Source organism: Agelaius tricolor, unplaced genomic scaffold, assembly GCF_023055355.1.
Source record: "Agelaius tricolor isolate 1412-34295 unplaced genomic scaffold, bAgeTri1.0.p SCAF_1, whole genome shotgun sequence".
NCBI classification, from domain to species: Eukaryota; Metazoa; Chordata; class Aves; order Passeriformes; family Icteridae; genus Agelaius; species Agelaius tricolor.
Window position 1 is genome coordinate 12,479,611 of NW_027269261.1, and position 14,633 is coordinate 12,494,243.

General features: G+C 48.0%; 1 protein-coding gene across 3 annotated transcripts in view; it reads right to left on the bottom strand.

Annotated features, from left to right (window-relative positions):
* Nucleotides 1-13,792, bottom strand: part of FOXN2 (forkhead box N2) — a 30,466-nt gene extending 16,674 nt beyond the window's left edge. For 2 of the 3 annotated variants that reach the window (XM_071423245.1, XM_071423227.1), the window contains exons 1-2: nt 13,668-13,792; nt 1,447-1,997 (exon numbers count right to left, since the gene is read on the bottom strand). In XM_071423245.1, coding sequence (XP_071279346.1) covers nt 1,447-1,983 — 537 coding nt within the window. In that variant the 5' untranslated portion in view covers nt 1,984-1,997; nt 13,668-13,792. Of the gene's footprint in view, nt 1-1,446; nt 1,998-13,564 lie in introns of all 3 variants that reach the window. The other variant, XM_071423237.1, reaches the window with a different exon arrangement.
* Nucleotides 13,793-14,633: the final 841 nt, after the last annotated feature.

Here is a 14,633-nt window from a genome sequence, read left to right on the forward strand (position 1 = left end):
ATCCACAGACAGAAGGAACTCGTACCAGTTTAGATTGTCCTTTCCTGCCCTAATTTTTCTGAAACTCATGCCACCCTCCTTGGACAGAGCCACCCAGGCCTTTAACAGCACTTCTGGCACCTAAAGCAGTGTGTGGTCCCTGCTCAGATCCAGTCCTCTACACAGGCACACTTGAGCATCTCAGTTACCTCATTATAGCACCTTGAGCCACCTTGAGAGCCCATCCTAACACTCAGCAGGATTCAGCACTGGGGTAGTTAATAGACTTGCCACATTGTAATAAAAAGTCACTTTTTTTCAGGGCAAAGCTGCTGCTTGTGACAACACCCTAACAATTTAATGCAGAAGCAGAAATACTGAGAAGCAGTGGTGTACAAGGCAGTCCTCCCCAGTGCCCACTCAGCTCCAGGACCCCTCTCTACAGTGAGAAACTGTCAAGCACTCCAAGCATTGCAGGCATTTCTGCAAGCCTGCTACCACCGAGCCTGACCTCCAAGCACAGGACTTGTTTGCTGACTTTCAGTATGTAGTTTGTTAGTTTATTCAAGTCACAGCCAGCTCTTTGAGGAACACAATGGGGAATGAGAGAGGGAGGAAGAAAGTCACTAGTAAAATCATATAAATCAGAAGAAAGACCTTGTACAGAAAAGAGCATCCTTGACTTTAAGAAGCGCGTGTGTGCACCACACAGAGATGCACATCTTATCTTATGACAGATGTTAAAGCATTACAGTCCATTAAATGCAGGAATTAATATAGTTATTGGAAAGCTAGAGCTGTGCTAAGTGTAACAGGAGATCACAAGTGGAAGAGTCAATTTAATATCTGAGAAAACTGTTGGACTGAGGAACACTCAACCACGCACATCCAGTGTGCCCACAAGCAAGGGCACCTTGCAGGGGACCACATCTGCACCCAGAGGGGCAACATCCCTGCTAGCCAAGCAGGGAAGCTGGTTGGCATCCCATAATCTGCTCTGCTTGCCAGTGCAACTGTAGCCGTGGCCATGCTGGAAAAGCAGGGAAGGAGGAACATACCCCAGAATTTCAGCACTGGGAAATAGAGAAAGCACTACTTTAAGAGGCCTCATCAAGAAGAACTCCTCAGAGAGTTATCTGAAATTTCAGGCTGGTTATTGCAGGCTAATAAAATTTTAAGTAAATGGAAACAAGAGTCCTTTGCAATTGTAGTGTGCCACATTTTAAAAGGATGTACCACAGCTGGGTGTACCTAGGTGAACAATAAATAACAAAACCCAGTGACTTTTGTCATCCTGTGATTCCACAGAAGCAGCATTTCCAAAGCACCCCCATCTGCAAATTAAGTGTAAAGAGGACACGGTGGGGTGGAAACAACCCAAACTAAACTGTGCTCAAGAACAACAGAACCTTCTCCATTTCTCCCTGATTTTCCAACCTGCTCCACCTCCCTCCTGCCAGGTCTCACCTTGCCATGGCTTTTCTCCACCTTTCGGAAACACTTGTTCAAGGAGAGGTTGTGTCGGACCGAGTTCTTCCAGCCGGTGGGGGCCGTGGCAAAGTAGGGGAAGCGCTCCAGGATCCAGCTGTAGATTTCCTTGACTGGCAAGCTCTTGTTGGGGGACTGCTCAATCGCCATGTAAATGAGAAGGCTGAAAGAGTAAGGGGGTTTGGAAGTGGAGGATTTTTTCTCAGGGTTCTGGTAGCAGGATGGTGAGAAGGATGGCACGCTGTCCCCCTCGATGTCGTACAAGGGGCTAACAATGGGGAGGCCCTCGCTGCCGAGGCTGAAGTTTGTTAGCAGGTTAGTACTTTCGTGCAGCCAGTTCAAATTTGTGAGCTCATCATCTGCTGAATCTCTGTCCACCACGGTGGCCTTTGGCTTGCCGGCGTGGCCCGTGTCGGGCAGGCTGCCCATCCCATGGCACTGCCGTAGTCCCGCGGCTTTTTCTGCTCCCGGCGTTTCAGCTTTCTTATCCGGAGTCATCCCAGTGACTGGACCCATTTAGCTTGATTGGTCTGCAACAAAGGAGGTGGTCAGAAATCATTGCAAACTACCACAGGCACGCTCAGCAGGAGCCCACCAAACCCAAGCACGGGGCTGCACCATCCCCATGCTGTGCACGAACGCTGAAGCCACTGGTGAGAGCCAGGGCCCAACAGGAGCCTCCCAGTAAACTCATGAGCATAAACTCCCCTTGGTTTATAAGCAGAGCTTATGGGTAGCACTTGGAAACTGCTGTATCTATCTAGAAACACCAATTCAGACACAGAAATAATAGCTATTTTCACGTCAACACCTGAAACCTGGAAAAAACCTTAACAGGTAGGATCTAATCCATTCAGATCTCACACTAATTCTTAAGTTACCCATTATATTGTAAACTGACCCTGATTAGAAGAGTTTGCCTTTGGTGTCCAAATAGTGAAAAAGGAATTGCAAAACTTAAATCAGTAAAAGTCTATTTGTGGTCTCAGTGCCAATGAAATCTTTATAACCCCTACAAGTCACAGTCATTCTCAAGTGCTGCTGCCTGTTTCTATCTGGCCAGCCTATCTGTTCATCACTTGTGTCCCACAGAGCTGCCTGGGTCCACAAGATTTTTTTGCCCTCCTGCAAGGGCTTGCTGCCCTAACCTGGGCTTCTCTGCAGAGCAGAGAGTGCTGGGATCAATTCCCAAGAGGAGGGGACCAACCACTGGGGGTGGCAGCTTAGACCTGCAGGAGCAATGGCTCACCACTTAGATAAAAAAGTCCTAAAACAACAAAACACTAAAACCCTAATCATAACATTATTATCTTCAAAACACTGCCATTCAATGCAAGGTCTAATAGGCCACCCATGCTTTGGAGGCATTATATCAACAGACACCACCTTGCCTGTAGAGTTTCAAAAGGGGTCTTCTAGCAAACTGTGTTATGGGAACAGCAGTTTTCTTCCTGCTGATGTGAGCACTGTACAGATCTGGGGGGTGTACATGCACACACACATGTACCCTACAGACATAAGACACTCCAACCATGGATGCAGCTCATAGTTGTAAATAGCACAGCGCAAAGCTGAGGTTTGTATTAACTGTAAAAAGATCCAACAAAACAAGCAAAGAAAAACCCAAACCCCATTCCAGTTCCCTGTCCCTGTAAGCACTATCATTCTGGCTTCATGCTCCAGCTCCCAGTGCCAGAGCTCAAGATGAGGACAGTTTCCATATCACACCTCACCAGACAGCTCTACACAGTTACTGCACGTTTTCTTACCCCAGTTTGCAGTAAACACTTGTCTCCTTGCTCTTGCATCTCCTCCCACCAAGGGCCCACTGCTTGGCTGTGCCAGCCCCAGACCCAGCCAGCTGCAGCCTGGAGCCTCACCGTGTCCCTGGCAGAACACTGCCCAGCCCCCTTGTTTTGGAGAAGGGGAGCAATATGTGCAATGGAGGAGTGACACAGAAAGGCAACAGGATAATCCATCCCAACCCTGCCAGCCCCTGCCTGGTGCCAGGCAGTCATGAGGTGCAGAATTTGTGTCTCCCCCAGGAAACACACAGTGTTTCCACCAGCAATTTTTGTTTCTCTCTTCATCTGCTCATGCATTCTTGCACCAGCTATTGCAAAGCTGTGTTGACAACAGCACCTGGACTGATGCTTGCCAGTAGCAGTGTTGGAAAACATGCATAAATTTTTTACCTTATGTTTCTTATTTCTATTAAGTGCACGGATGGGTATGATTAGCTACCAGCTCAGTCAGTATTATAAAAAGAAAAAAAATTAAAGCAAAGTGAGCTGCTCAAATAGCTGGTCAAAAATAGCTTTGCTCTCCCTACGATTTACTTCTCCCCCAAGGCACCAGAGCAGATTCATATTGGCAGTCAGAGATGGCTGCCTTTAAACACAGCCATATATACATATGCTCATGTCACTTCTTCATCCTTTCTTAAATTAAAAAAAAACAAAACAAGCCAAACAAAGAGCTAGTGATAAAATTCATACAGTGAGACAAACCCCAACTCTGCTGCAACGTGAGCTGCTCTGTTCTCTTTCTAATCATTAACTTTGCCCCCTGGTTGAGCACCTCTTTAGGCAGCTACACAGGAGCTTACACCTCCCAGCCGTGTTTTGGTAATTTTAGCTCCCGGTTCATGTTGCACGAAATCTCCCTTTACAAATCTTCTGTCAGCGTGGCAGATCAAGAGCACACACATGCTGACACACACATGCAAGTCTGAGGTCACTGTATTCTTTTCTTAGGGGAAAGGGGGCAGTGAAGTCTGTTTTCAACACAAAAATGGCCTGGGCACACTCAGTCTTCTCAAAAATATAAGGGAAAAAATAGAACAACTGATGGAACTGGCACTTAGAACCAGGCAGACTTTGTGGTGTCAATGCACTATTTGTTTGCATGCTACTGTATTATAGAAGAGAATCATTAGCATATCTAATGCCCTACATGAAAATAAAAATTATTTGCAGTTAACATAAATAATATTATTAAATAATATTATTAAATAATATTATTAAATATTATAAAGTTATAAATATTATTAAAAGTAAATAATATAGGTTAGTGTCACATTTCTTAGATGTGGATTTTTGTAATGCATCTCATTGCCTTCTTTTCCTAGTTCACCACCTCACACACCTCCTACATGAACATATCATAAATTAATTTCTTTTTTCTAGAATGCTATAAAGGCCATATTAGACTATTATCAACTAATAAATAAGAAAAAATAAAATCACAGAAGCAACACCAATGCCACTAGAGCAGATCTGAAGGCACACAAGTCCAAAACCCCTCTTCATTCACTGAGACCCTTAATGACATCCAAAATCCACAATTTTTTCTCCATGTGTGTTCTGACTGCCTATAAACAGGCACAACTGTGAGAACACAGCTTCTAAGATGCCATTTTCAAGATTACTTCCAATATTTGGGGTCTAATGGTTTACATAAGGGTCATGGAATCCACCAAACCATCTCTGCTGTAAGCTGGCAGAGCTTTGTGCTCAGGGATGGCCCTGCAGAAAAACCACAGTAAGAGCAAGGAGAGCAAAGTGTGAGAAGGAAAGAGCACAGCAGCAGCTCTCCAGCGCAGATGTTTTGATAATTCCCATGGGGACAGCCCCAGCCCTGTAAGCAGAGCCAAGAAGGCAACCTCCAGCCAGGCAAATGCAAAATCAATATGATTTAAGCACACCTCTGAAAAACATGCAAGAGTTTGTGCTCTGCCCATGTGCTTTACCCTACCAGTGAGTACAGAGTGACACAGCACACTGCTCTTCACTGGTACTAACACTTCCCAGCTGGAAGCAGAGCCTCATGCATCCCAATCCTAAGGAACTCAAGGATCTATCTCCTGTTGGTACCTTGAAAAGAAAGGCCAAACAAAGCATTCACTTCTCAAATGCTCCTCACAATGGAGGTGCACATCATCTTGCATTGGTAATTACAGACAGAGGACTATGATTCCAGGGTAAGAAGATTAAAAAGCTGCCAAGTCAACTGAGGCTGCTCAAATAAAAGTTAGGATGCATCAGAGAAGAGGTGAGAGACACAACCTTCTTCCAGCAGTCTGATTTTTGGCGTCACATAAAAGCCAGGAGCAGACCTCCCTGCTAATCCATGCCAGTCCAGCACTCAGAGCCCAGTGAAGACCTGCTCCTCCAGAGCACTCAAGACCCAAGCAGCAGAGCCCAGGTCTGAAGGGGCTGACTAAGGCTGCAGTGTACCAAGGCAGCAGCCCAGAGAAGCACAAACAGATCAGAGGAGACTCCATACCTCAAGAAAAGGTAATATTCTTTGCAGCCTTCTCTCAAACTCACTGGAGAGCTAAGTTTGGGAAAGGTGATGAGCACTGACAGGTCCTCAGCCTAGCAGAGCACACCTGGGTTAAACCAGGTTTGTGTGCTCCCATAAAGACCCCAGCTATGACTGAATTTTGATGGAAGAACTTCAGCATTGCTATGTTCTGCCACAGGAGCAAATGCTTTGATGTGTGAGCACTTAATGAAGACAAAGCTGCTTTAATAAAGGCCAACCATTTAATGAAACTGGAAGTCCACTTGAGCAGATCCTCAGGAAAGCAGGGAAGCACGTTTACTTTGCAGCAGCCCTTCTTGGGAGAAGTCTCAGCTCCAGCAGAATCCAGGCCAAAAGGACAAAGCTATGGCAGATGACACCATCCCACCAAAGGTGACCTCCTCCAAACTCAGCAGCATTGCAGATGCAAGTGTGCAGGTATCATTTCAGTGGCCACCACACTTGGACTCACTGAACTGGCAAGAAAGAATTCAGCCTTTTTGTCAGAAGGTGCCACAGCCCTGTCCACACCAAGTTAGCATGGAAACAGAGCTGCTCTTGCTGCTTGATCCTTCTTTACAGTGGCATCAGATGAAAGGTGCCCTTTTGGCACCTGCACAGCATCAGTGCCCCAGGTTAGGACAACCTTCTCCACAACTAAATGCACCTTTTTGTTTCTGCAGGACCAGCCAAGCAACTAGGTCACCTCTGCTAATAGTGGGAAGACCTGGAGCCTGCCAACAGTGCAGTGATTTCCCTCCAGGTATAAAAATAAAAATAAAAATAAAAATAAAAATAAAAATAAAAATAAAATCTTACCGTGCATTGCCCAAGTCTGAGGAGTGGAACATAATTTTAATCCAGGAAAAAAGATTTTCAGCCATATCACACTTAATGACAGCAGCTCTGCACCCACTCTTTGCACACCAAGCTCGGGGTGTGCACCCTTAGTTACAGAGCCAGGCAGTTGTGCTTTACACCCAGCTTCTGTCCTGACACAAACAGGCTCTGTGAGAGGATTTAAGACAATTGGTATCTGCTTTTGCATGCAAACAACTACTCCAGTAGCAAACTCCTCTATTGATTTTTCATATTCCCTTGCATCTACAACACGCATCAGGGCTTGTCCTGACTCAAATACATCAATATGTGTTGTCAAAACAGCCCAAGAATTAGACAGATAAATGACTGGCACTGCTCACCTACCCAAGCTGAGGATAAACTTCCAAGTCATTGGGCACATAGCACAGGACCAGCTACAAGTCTTCGCATGTTGGAGGGAAGAGCAACAAAAAAACCAACAAAAACAACAAACAAAATAACCCCAACAAACAAACAAAAAGCCCCTGGCACGACTAATGCAAACCCATCAATAAAAAGCATCCATCTGCCTGACCAGGAGCATTAAAAGGATGACACCAAACCATTTTGCCCTCCACTAATTCAACCTTTCCCCCCATCATCTCCCTTGTGTGGGGCTGCCCATGCCCTGCACACCTCCCAGCCCTGCTGGAGGTCAGCTGAGACCCTCCCCCAGCCCTGAGAAAGGCCTATATTTGATTATAACACTACATGATGTCACGTATCCAAGACAACTAAAGGCATTACAGTCTTCTGAGGATAAAACCACCTCTCAGCCACAGACTTCAGCAAGCTGGGACCCAGTGTCTGTGGAAGAGATGAACCCCTGGGTGACAAAGGACACACAGAGATGCTCCCAGGGGCAGCACCTGCAGCAGGCAGGGCCCTTCCTGCTCTTCCTGGCTTGCAAAGCTGAGGAAAATTAAAAATAATGGGTTAAAAAAAACATTAGAAAGGGCACTTAACACCTTCTCAAATCCAGACTGAAAATAAAACCCATCAACCAAAGAACTGGACCAGCCAGAAGCTCAGGGGCTTCATTTGAACCTTGGCATCGGTGGGCTCAAAGAGGAAGAGAGGTTTTCCAGAATTTGCAGAAATACTTCCAAGACTCTCATGTCAATGTTCTCCCACACCACGTGATATAATTAAAGGCAGGGTGGGGGAAAAAGTAACAAAAACCAATTCAAAGGTCCAATATAAAGAAAAGTTAAGAAATCCTGCAATAGGGAAGGGATTAACAAACCCTTATCATAGCCCAGGAAAGGGCAGGGAGCAAGAGGAAGATTTCATCTAACTTTTTTTCATTAAAGTTTGCATTTTTTTATTGTATGCATACATATGCACACACATAAGTGGGTTTACAAATATCTGAAAGGAAAATTATATGTGAGCTCAGACATGCCCTGACCCCAATCCAGACCCTGTACACGACCCAGAGCCTCTGGAACATTTATTCCACTGCTGCCTTCAGAGACTTTGCAAATGTGAAGCTTTTCCAAAGGCTGCAGTCACTGTTGGACCTGGCTCCCCGTGCCTCAGATTTAAAACATGCACATAATAACAGTCTAAAAGAGAAACTGGGACATGAAAATAATATTAAAAAAATAAGAAAGCCAAACAAGCAGTGAAATTTAACTATTAAGAAAAACCTTTGGTAAGACACAAATAGGAGAGGGGAGGGAAATAAGTGCTTTCAAGAAAAATTATTTACAGCCAATAGCTTTTCAAGAGATGCTTACAGGTCATTCTCCTCAAATTCAATACTGTGCTTGCTAAGTGGACTAAAATGCAAAAAAATGTAAACCACTGATATGTTCACAAGTGAGCCATTTGAGCAAATGACTTGCAAAATAATTCTGATGCTAATTCCCTTTCCAGGGTAACCTTTCTGTGTGTTTCCCTACCATCCTCTTGAAACAGAAGTGAGCTACATTTCAGCTGGTGTCAGTACCAATTTACCAATGCTAGAAAACATAAAGCTGTCTTTTCCACACAGCTTTTCTGCCTTTAAAGTACCAAAACTCCTGATTTCCAGAGGAAAACCAACAACTTGAAGCTTCACCCCAAGTGACCCTTTTGCAAGATTTAACTGGAAAGCCCCACTGGAGCTGTATCACAAAACCGCATTACCAGTACAACCTGGTGACTGCAAAGCTGTCCCCACTTGCTGCTTCCCAGCTCCTGCTCACAAAGTGCAAGATTTCCTCCAGTGCCCAGGGAAGGCAAAGCAATGCTCTTCACTGCGCTCACCTCCCTGGCCAACTTGCTTTTAATTTTATCCCACCAGTGTGGAATTTGGCTCTCTGTTTAAACAAAGAAGAAAGCAAACAAAAAACCCTCCTACTTTTGACTACTTGACATCCCTAAACCAAACCAAACTGGTTGATAACTGGTCTGGGGATGATCCTCACACACCACAGGACAAGGGATGATGAGTGGATGCTGCTTAGGAGGAAGCTTCTCAGCTCCCACTCCTCCAGCTCTACTTCATGAAACTTCTCCAGGTGCTGAGCTCTCTTCATACCCAGTACTCAGCTTTTAGGCAGCCATGTACTTGCCCCAAAATCTAAGCACAAAAAACCCAGTGACACTGCTGAAAAGAAAGCAAGCACGGGACCACACTTAAACTGGGAAACTAAAAGTAGTGACAAACTGCAAGATAGGAATGCACTGAATATAACCTGAGAGAAGACACCAAGACTGAGTGTGCAGAAGAGTAGGGGGGGGTGTTGATGCCTGCAGTAGTCAATTTAATGGAATCCCTAACATTCTCCAACCCTTGAGGAAATGTAGGGAGCACTAAGTCTAGTCTGAACATAACGGGAAAACAATTTCAATGCACTCAGCAAAGAAAAAAAAAAGTCAAAATCCACACCATTGACTTTCAGTGTAAGTATTCCTATCTGCACAAATTACAGGCTTCTCTTAAAATGGTCCTGGTGCCCCTGAGCAACCACTCAATAAAATGGGCATTCCTGCCCCAAACACAGCTGCCATGTTTCCCAGCTGCTGACCATACAGGCCAGCACTGAGCACTCAACAGCACCCTCCCAGCCTGGAGTGACCCAACCTCGTGCTCCCACAGCCATAGTGTTTTACAGGGAGCAGGCAGAGTACCAGGGGTCATAAAGATGCTGGCTGGCATCAGGCAGTACTTCTTCCATTCCATGTGATTTATTACCCAAGCACTGTGAGATGTCTCTTCTTGCTGACCTAAATTGCATTTTGGAAGCACCATGGAACATCACTATGTGCCTTTACCCAGCATGGTGAGGATGAGATGGAGAGCTCATGGAACTGGTGCCTTTACCCAGCATGGTAAGGATGAGATGGAGAGCTCATGGAACTGGTGCCTTTACCCAGCATGGTAAGGATGAGATGGAGAGCTCATGGAACTGGTGCCTTTACCCAGCATGGTGAGGATGAGATGGAGAGTTTATGGAACTGGTGCCTTTACCCAGCATGGTGAGGATGAGATGGAGAGCTCATGGAACTGGTGCCTTTAACCCAGCATGGTGAGGATGAGATGGAGAGCTCATGGAACTGGTGCCTATACCCAGCATGGTAAGGATGAGATGGAGAGCTCATGGAACTGGTGCCTATACCCACTGTGGTGAGGATGAGATGGAGAGCTCACCATCACCCAGCATCATCACCAAATCAGCAGGTGCAATGTGACAGGGAACAAACACACACCTATCACACATTAAGGTTGAGCCAGGAAAAATGTGAAGCAGCATCCCAGGGGCCTCTTGTGTCCTCTCTGCAAGGCAAGGCAGCCATTGGATCTGGAAAGAGACACCCCAGATGCAGCCACAGGGAGCCTCCCCATGTGGACAGGGTTTGCAAGCAAGCACTTGTCAAGAGCAGAGCAGGGCTCTGCCGTGAGTCACGCCGAGCTGCAGGAAGTTGCCCAACACCATTTCAGTGGCAGCACACGCACACCAGGATGAGGCACTCACTGCCTCCATCCACTTCCCTCAGGAAAAGTTACTGGCAGTGCAGTGACATCCTTACACAAAATGCACTCGTTTACCAGGAGGGGAGGAACGGCAAATGCTCAAGGAGCCAAAGGGAATAACCCAGAAGTTGCTAAAAGGTCGTGAGTGTTCATCGAGACTGCTGACAGCCATTTACTTATGGGGACTAGAGCCTGCTTTCCATCCATTTCCATCCATCCAGGCAAGAAAAGCTGTGTTTCACATAGCTTGTTTTGCACCACAGCAGTGCAGTAAGAACATCCCAGAGCAGGGAACAGCATCAAGAGATGCATGGCAGCAGTGGCTGTGGGCACACCATCACTCCTCCCAGCGCCCATCCTTTCTGCCACCTCGCTGGCTGTAATCCCTCTGTGCAGCTCTTTCTGATAAGGTATCACAAACCTGCACATGGAAAAAGTCTTCTGAGAGCCTGGGGTACTTCCTCTCGTAAATACCAGCTCCTTTTAACCCCAACAATGAGTAGGCAAGGTGGAATTGACAGAGCAGGAAGGGGGAATTACAACCCCAGTGAAACCAACATGAAAACTTCTGCTGCTGTTATGGGAACCAACAGCTCTGCACGAGAACCCTACGGCTTTCTCATCAGTTTGAACCATACCCATGTAGAGCATCTTCAGATGCCAAACTATCTCATTCACCAGTAAGGTTTGCTTTTGCTCAACGTGTCATGTTTTCAAATCTATTGCACTGAGTGGAACAGAGCCTGTCGTTAATAGAGATGGCAAAAATCAGCCTGATATGTCCCTAAGCCTCTGTCTTGTTGCCAGGCAGTACTTCTCCTACAGAAGGACCATTACACACACCTCTAGCTGCTCCATTACTTACTGGACTGGCATGTCCTGACACAGAGAGTTGCTGGCAATGCTGGAGCCCTCAATCCCAAGCTCTCTAGAGGAGACTGAAAGGCTCCTCGAGCAGAAATTCTGTGGGGGCTGGAGCTGTTGAGACAGCACACTCCTTAACTAGTGCCCCTTTTAGACAAAAAATACCTTACTTCTGGGCTGAAAAATCCCTGAGGAGGTCTTCAGCACAGCCCCAGCAGCAGCACCCAAAGCAGGTCACAACTTCATCCTCTGGTCCAGACACTCCCAACAAAGACATCAACCAAGTTTTATTCCAGTAAGGTCCCCGAGTGTGCTCAGGGCCACATGCCTGGATTGGTACAGGGCCAGTGCTTCCAGCTCCCTTCAGGACCTGCAGGGCAGCCAACAGAGCATCTCCACCACAGTCTGCAAGTGTAGACACTGCACAGCAGCACTGCTCAGTTCATGGGCACACCTAATAACAAACAAAAAATACTGAAAGCACAGAAAAGCCCTATATGTATTTCAGGCAACTCAAACACACAAAGTGAGAATCACCACCTCCTCTCTATTTCTACAAAAGTTAAGTGGCACAGCTGGACACGAGTGAGCCCCCAGCAGAAGCTGATCTGCTGCAGCAGCGTGGCTGAGCTCAGAGATAACACACCCTGGCACCCGGCTAAGTTCATCAGCTCGAGCCCTGGGCTGCACTAATTGCTACTACAGAGCTCCGACTGCCTTCTGCAGAGCTTGGGAAATGTGAGTAGGCACCTGCCAAGGAAAGAAAAAAAAAAAAACAAAAAAACAAGCAACCTTCAAACTACTTCAAGTTTCCTGACGTAAGATAATGCCAGCTGAATTTTTCTTGCATAGATGTAGCATCACACCAGACTTTAAGGAGGGGTAAAAAGACCCCAATCCAAGAAACACAACTGAAGTTAAATGATTCATATGTCAATATATTACAACCCACCTATTACTAAATTTATCTGAATGTAAGCCCACCAATAACAAGATCTGGAGAGTGTCTGTGTGCATATATACGAGGTGAATTATACATAAAGTTATCTTGATTTCATAGATTAGGCACAAAGCTAATCAAAATGCTTTCTCAGCATTTAAGTCTACCATAATTCAGCACGTTTAACTCCACATTTAGAACACAGCATCCATCCACAGGCAGGCACCTCGGCAGGAACATGAGTTTATCGGCTCCTCTTCAAGGTTTATTTTATTTCTTTGTTCCTTTTACGCTTTGTTTGGGCCCTGTCATAATCCAAACCCTCACCAACAAAGGGCAGTTTCCGCTCCCACAGAACCTGAGCAGCAAGCCCGCCGGTGTGTCCAAGCAGGAGCAAGGCAGGAAGCCAGTGGGATGCTGCTCCGCTGCTGCCGCCACCAACTCATCGCCCAACTTCACCAAAAAACCCCGAAAAAGATGGGAAAACTCCGAAGGGCCACGTGCAGATCCCAGCCTGACCCCGAGCACTCCGCCAGCAGTTTCCTGGATTTTACCCCAAAACGCGGGAACCCCGGAGCTCCTCTCCCACACTGCCCCCAGCTCCGCAAGCCACGGACGCTCCGCACATCCCTGGGGGCTTCCCGCCGCTCCGGGGACAACGGGGCGCGGCGGAACGAGGCCGAACGCGTCTTTATTTCACCGAAGGAAGCGCCTGGGTCTGACGGGGGTGACCCGGCGGCGAGGGGCACGGCGGGGCCGCGCTCCCAGGTGCCGGCCGCGTTTTCCATCCCCGCAGCTGGAAGCGCGCAAGGAGCGCGGGCTGGCCCCGCCGGGGGAGCGCTGAAGGAGGGGGGGGGGGTCACCCGCGTACACCCCGCGGGAGGGCGGGCGGAACCTCCGCGGGGCCGCGCCGGGAGGAGGAGGAGCTGCGGGTGCACGGGGACCCCCCCGTTCCCACGCACCGGCACCGGGAGCGGCTGGAGAGGGGAAGCGCCGCCTCCGCGCGTTGTCCCCACGCGGGGAATGAGAGGACACCGGCCACACCGCCCCCCCCCCCCGGCCGCTTCCCCGGCACCAGCGGGACCCGCCGCCACACTCCCCGCGCTTTCCCCCTTCCCCCACGAAACCCTCGCGGAGCGTCGGGAACAAAAAAAACTCACCCCCCAAACCCAGGGGAAAGCCGAGAGCTAAACCCGAGGGAGGCGCGGGGGCAGGCCGGGCAGGCGTGGGGCCGCGGGGGCGGCGGGCGCGGGCGGCACTCACCGCGGTCATGAAGCCGCGCGGCCGGCGGCGGACACAATATGGCAGCGGGGGGATGTGTCAGGGAGCAGCTGCTCCCTGCGCAGCGGCGGCGGCGCCGCCCTCCCGCTCCCCATGGCAACCGCGAGCAAGCACGGCCCCCCCGCCGCCGCCGCCGCCGCCGCCTCCTCCTTCCCGACCGCCTTCCCTCGCTCCCGCCCTCCCCCGCCGCCGGCACCGCTTCTGGCACCGCCGCCGGGGCCGGGGCCGTGAGGGCTGGGAGCGGCTGAGGGGCTCCGCGCCCCGCCTCAAAAAGTTCCCCTTCCCCCCCCCGCCCAGAAATACCACGCTTTCTAAATTTTAAAAATTTTAAAATAGAAGTGCAGAAACCTTCCTTTTAGTTTCACTTCCCTTCTTTATTTGTACATATATATACTTTTTTTTTCTTTTTTTTTTTCTTTTTTTTTTTTATCTTGACGAAAATGAAGCCGCCGCCGCCGCCGTGTTTGCCCTGCCTTGCAGCGCATTGCCCATTGCCGTCCGCTTGTGCTTTCGGCTTTCCAGGGCAAGAGCTCTGCTGTTCGCTCCCCGGGCTTGGACAGCCCTGCACGCACTTGCTGTTTTACAACATCATAAAGAGGAAGTTCCTTGTCTTGTTTCGGAGCTGATCTTACACTGAAAAAAAAAAAAAAAATGTTTAATCACTTTCCCAAGGTTTCTTCACCTTCTGAAGAATACAGCTGAAGCTTGCCTCGTGATGACTTGTGGTAATTTTATTTCTAAGGAAGGATGGGAATGCGTCTCAAGGAAATTCCTCCACTCCACCTTAGGAGGAACTACTGGTTGGGTTGTTTCTTTTTTAATTTGAAACAGTTTCAGACAGCAATCCCTTGGGTTTTTTAAGAGTAAGGATATATCAGGCTCAGGGTTATAGCAGGGGGAATATTCTCCCAAGGGCAGAGTATCGAATCCAGTGACAGGGAGGTTCCT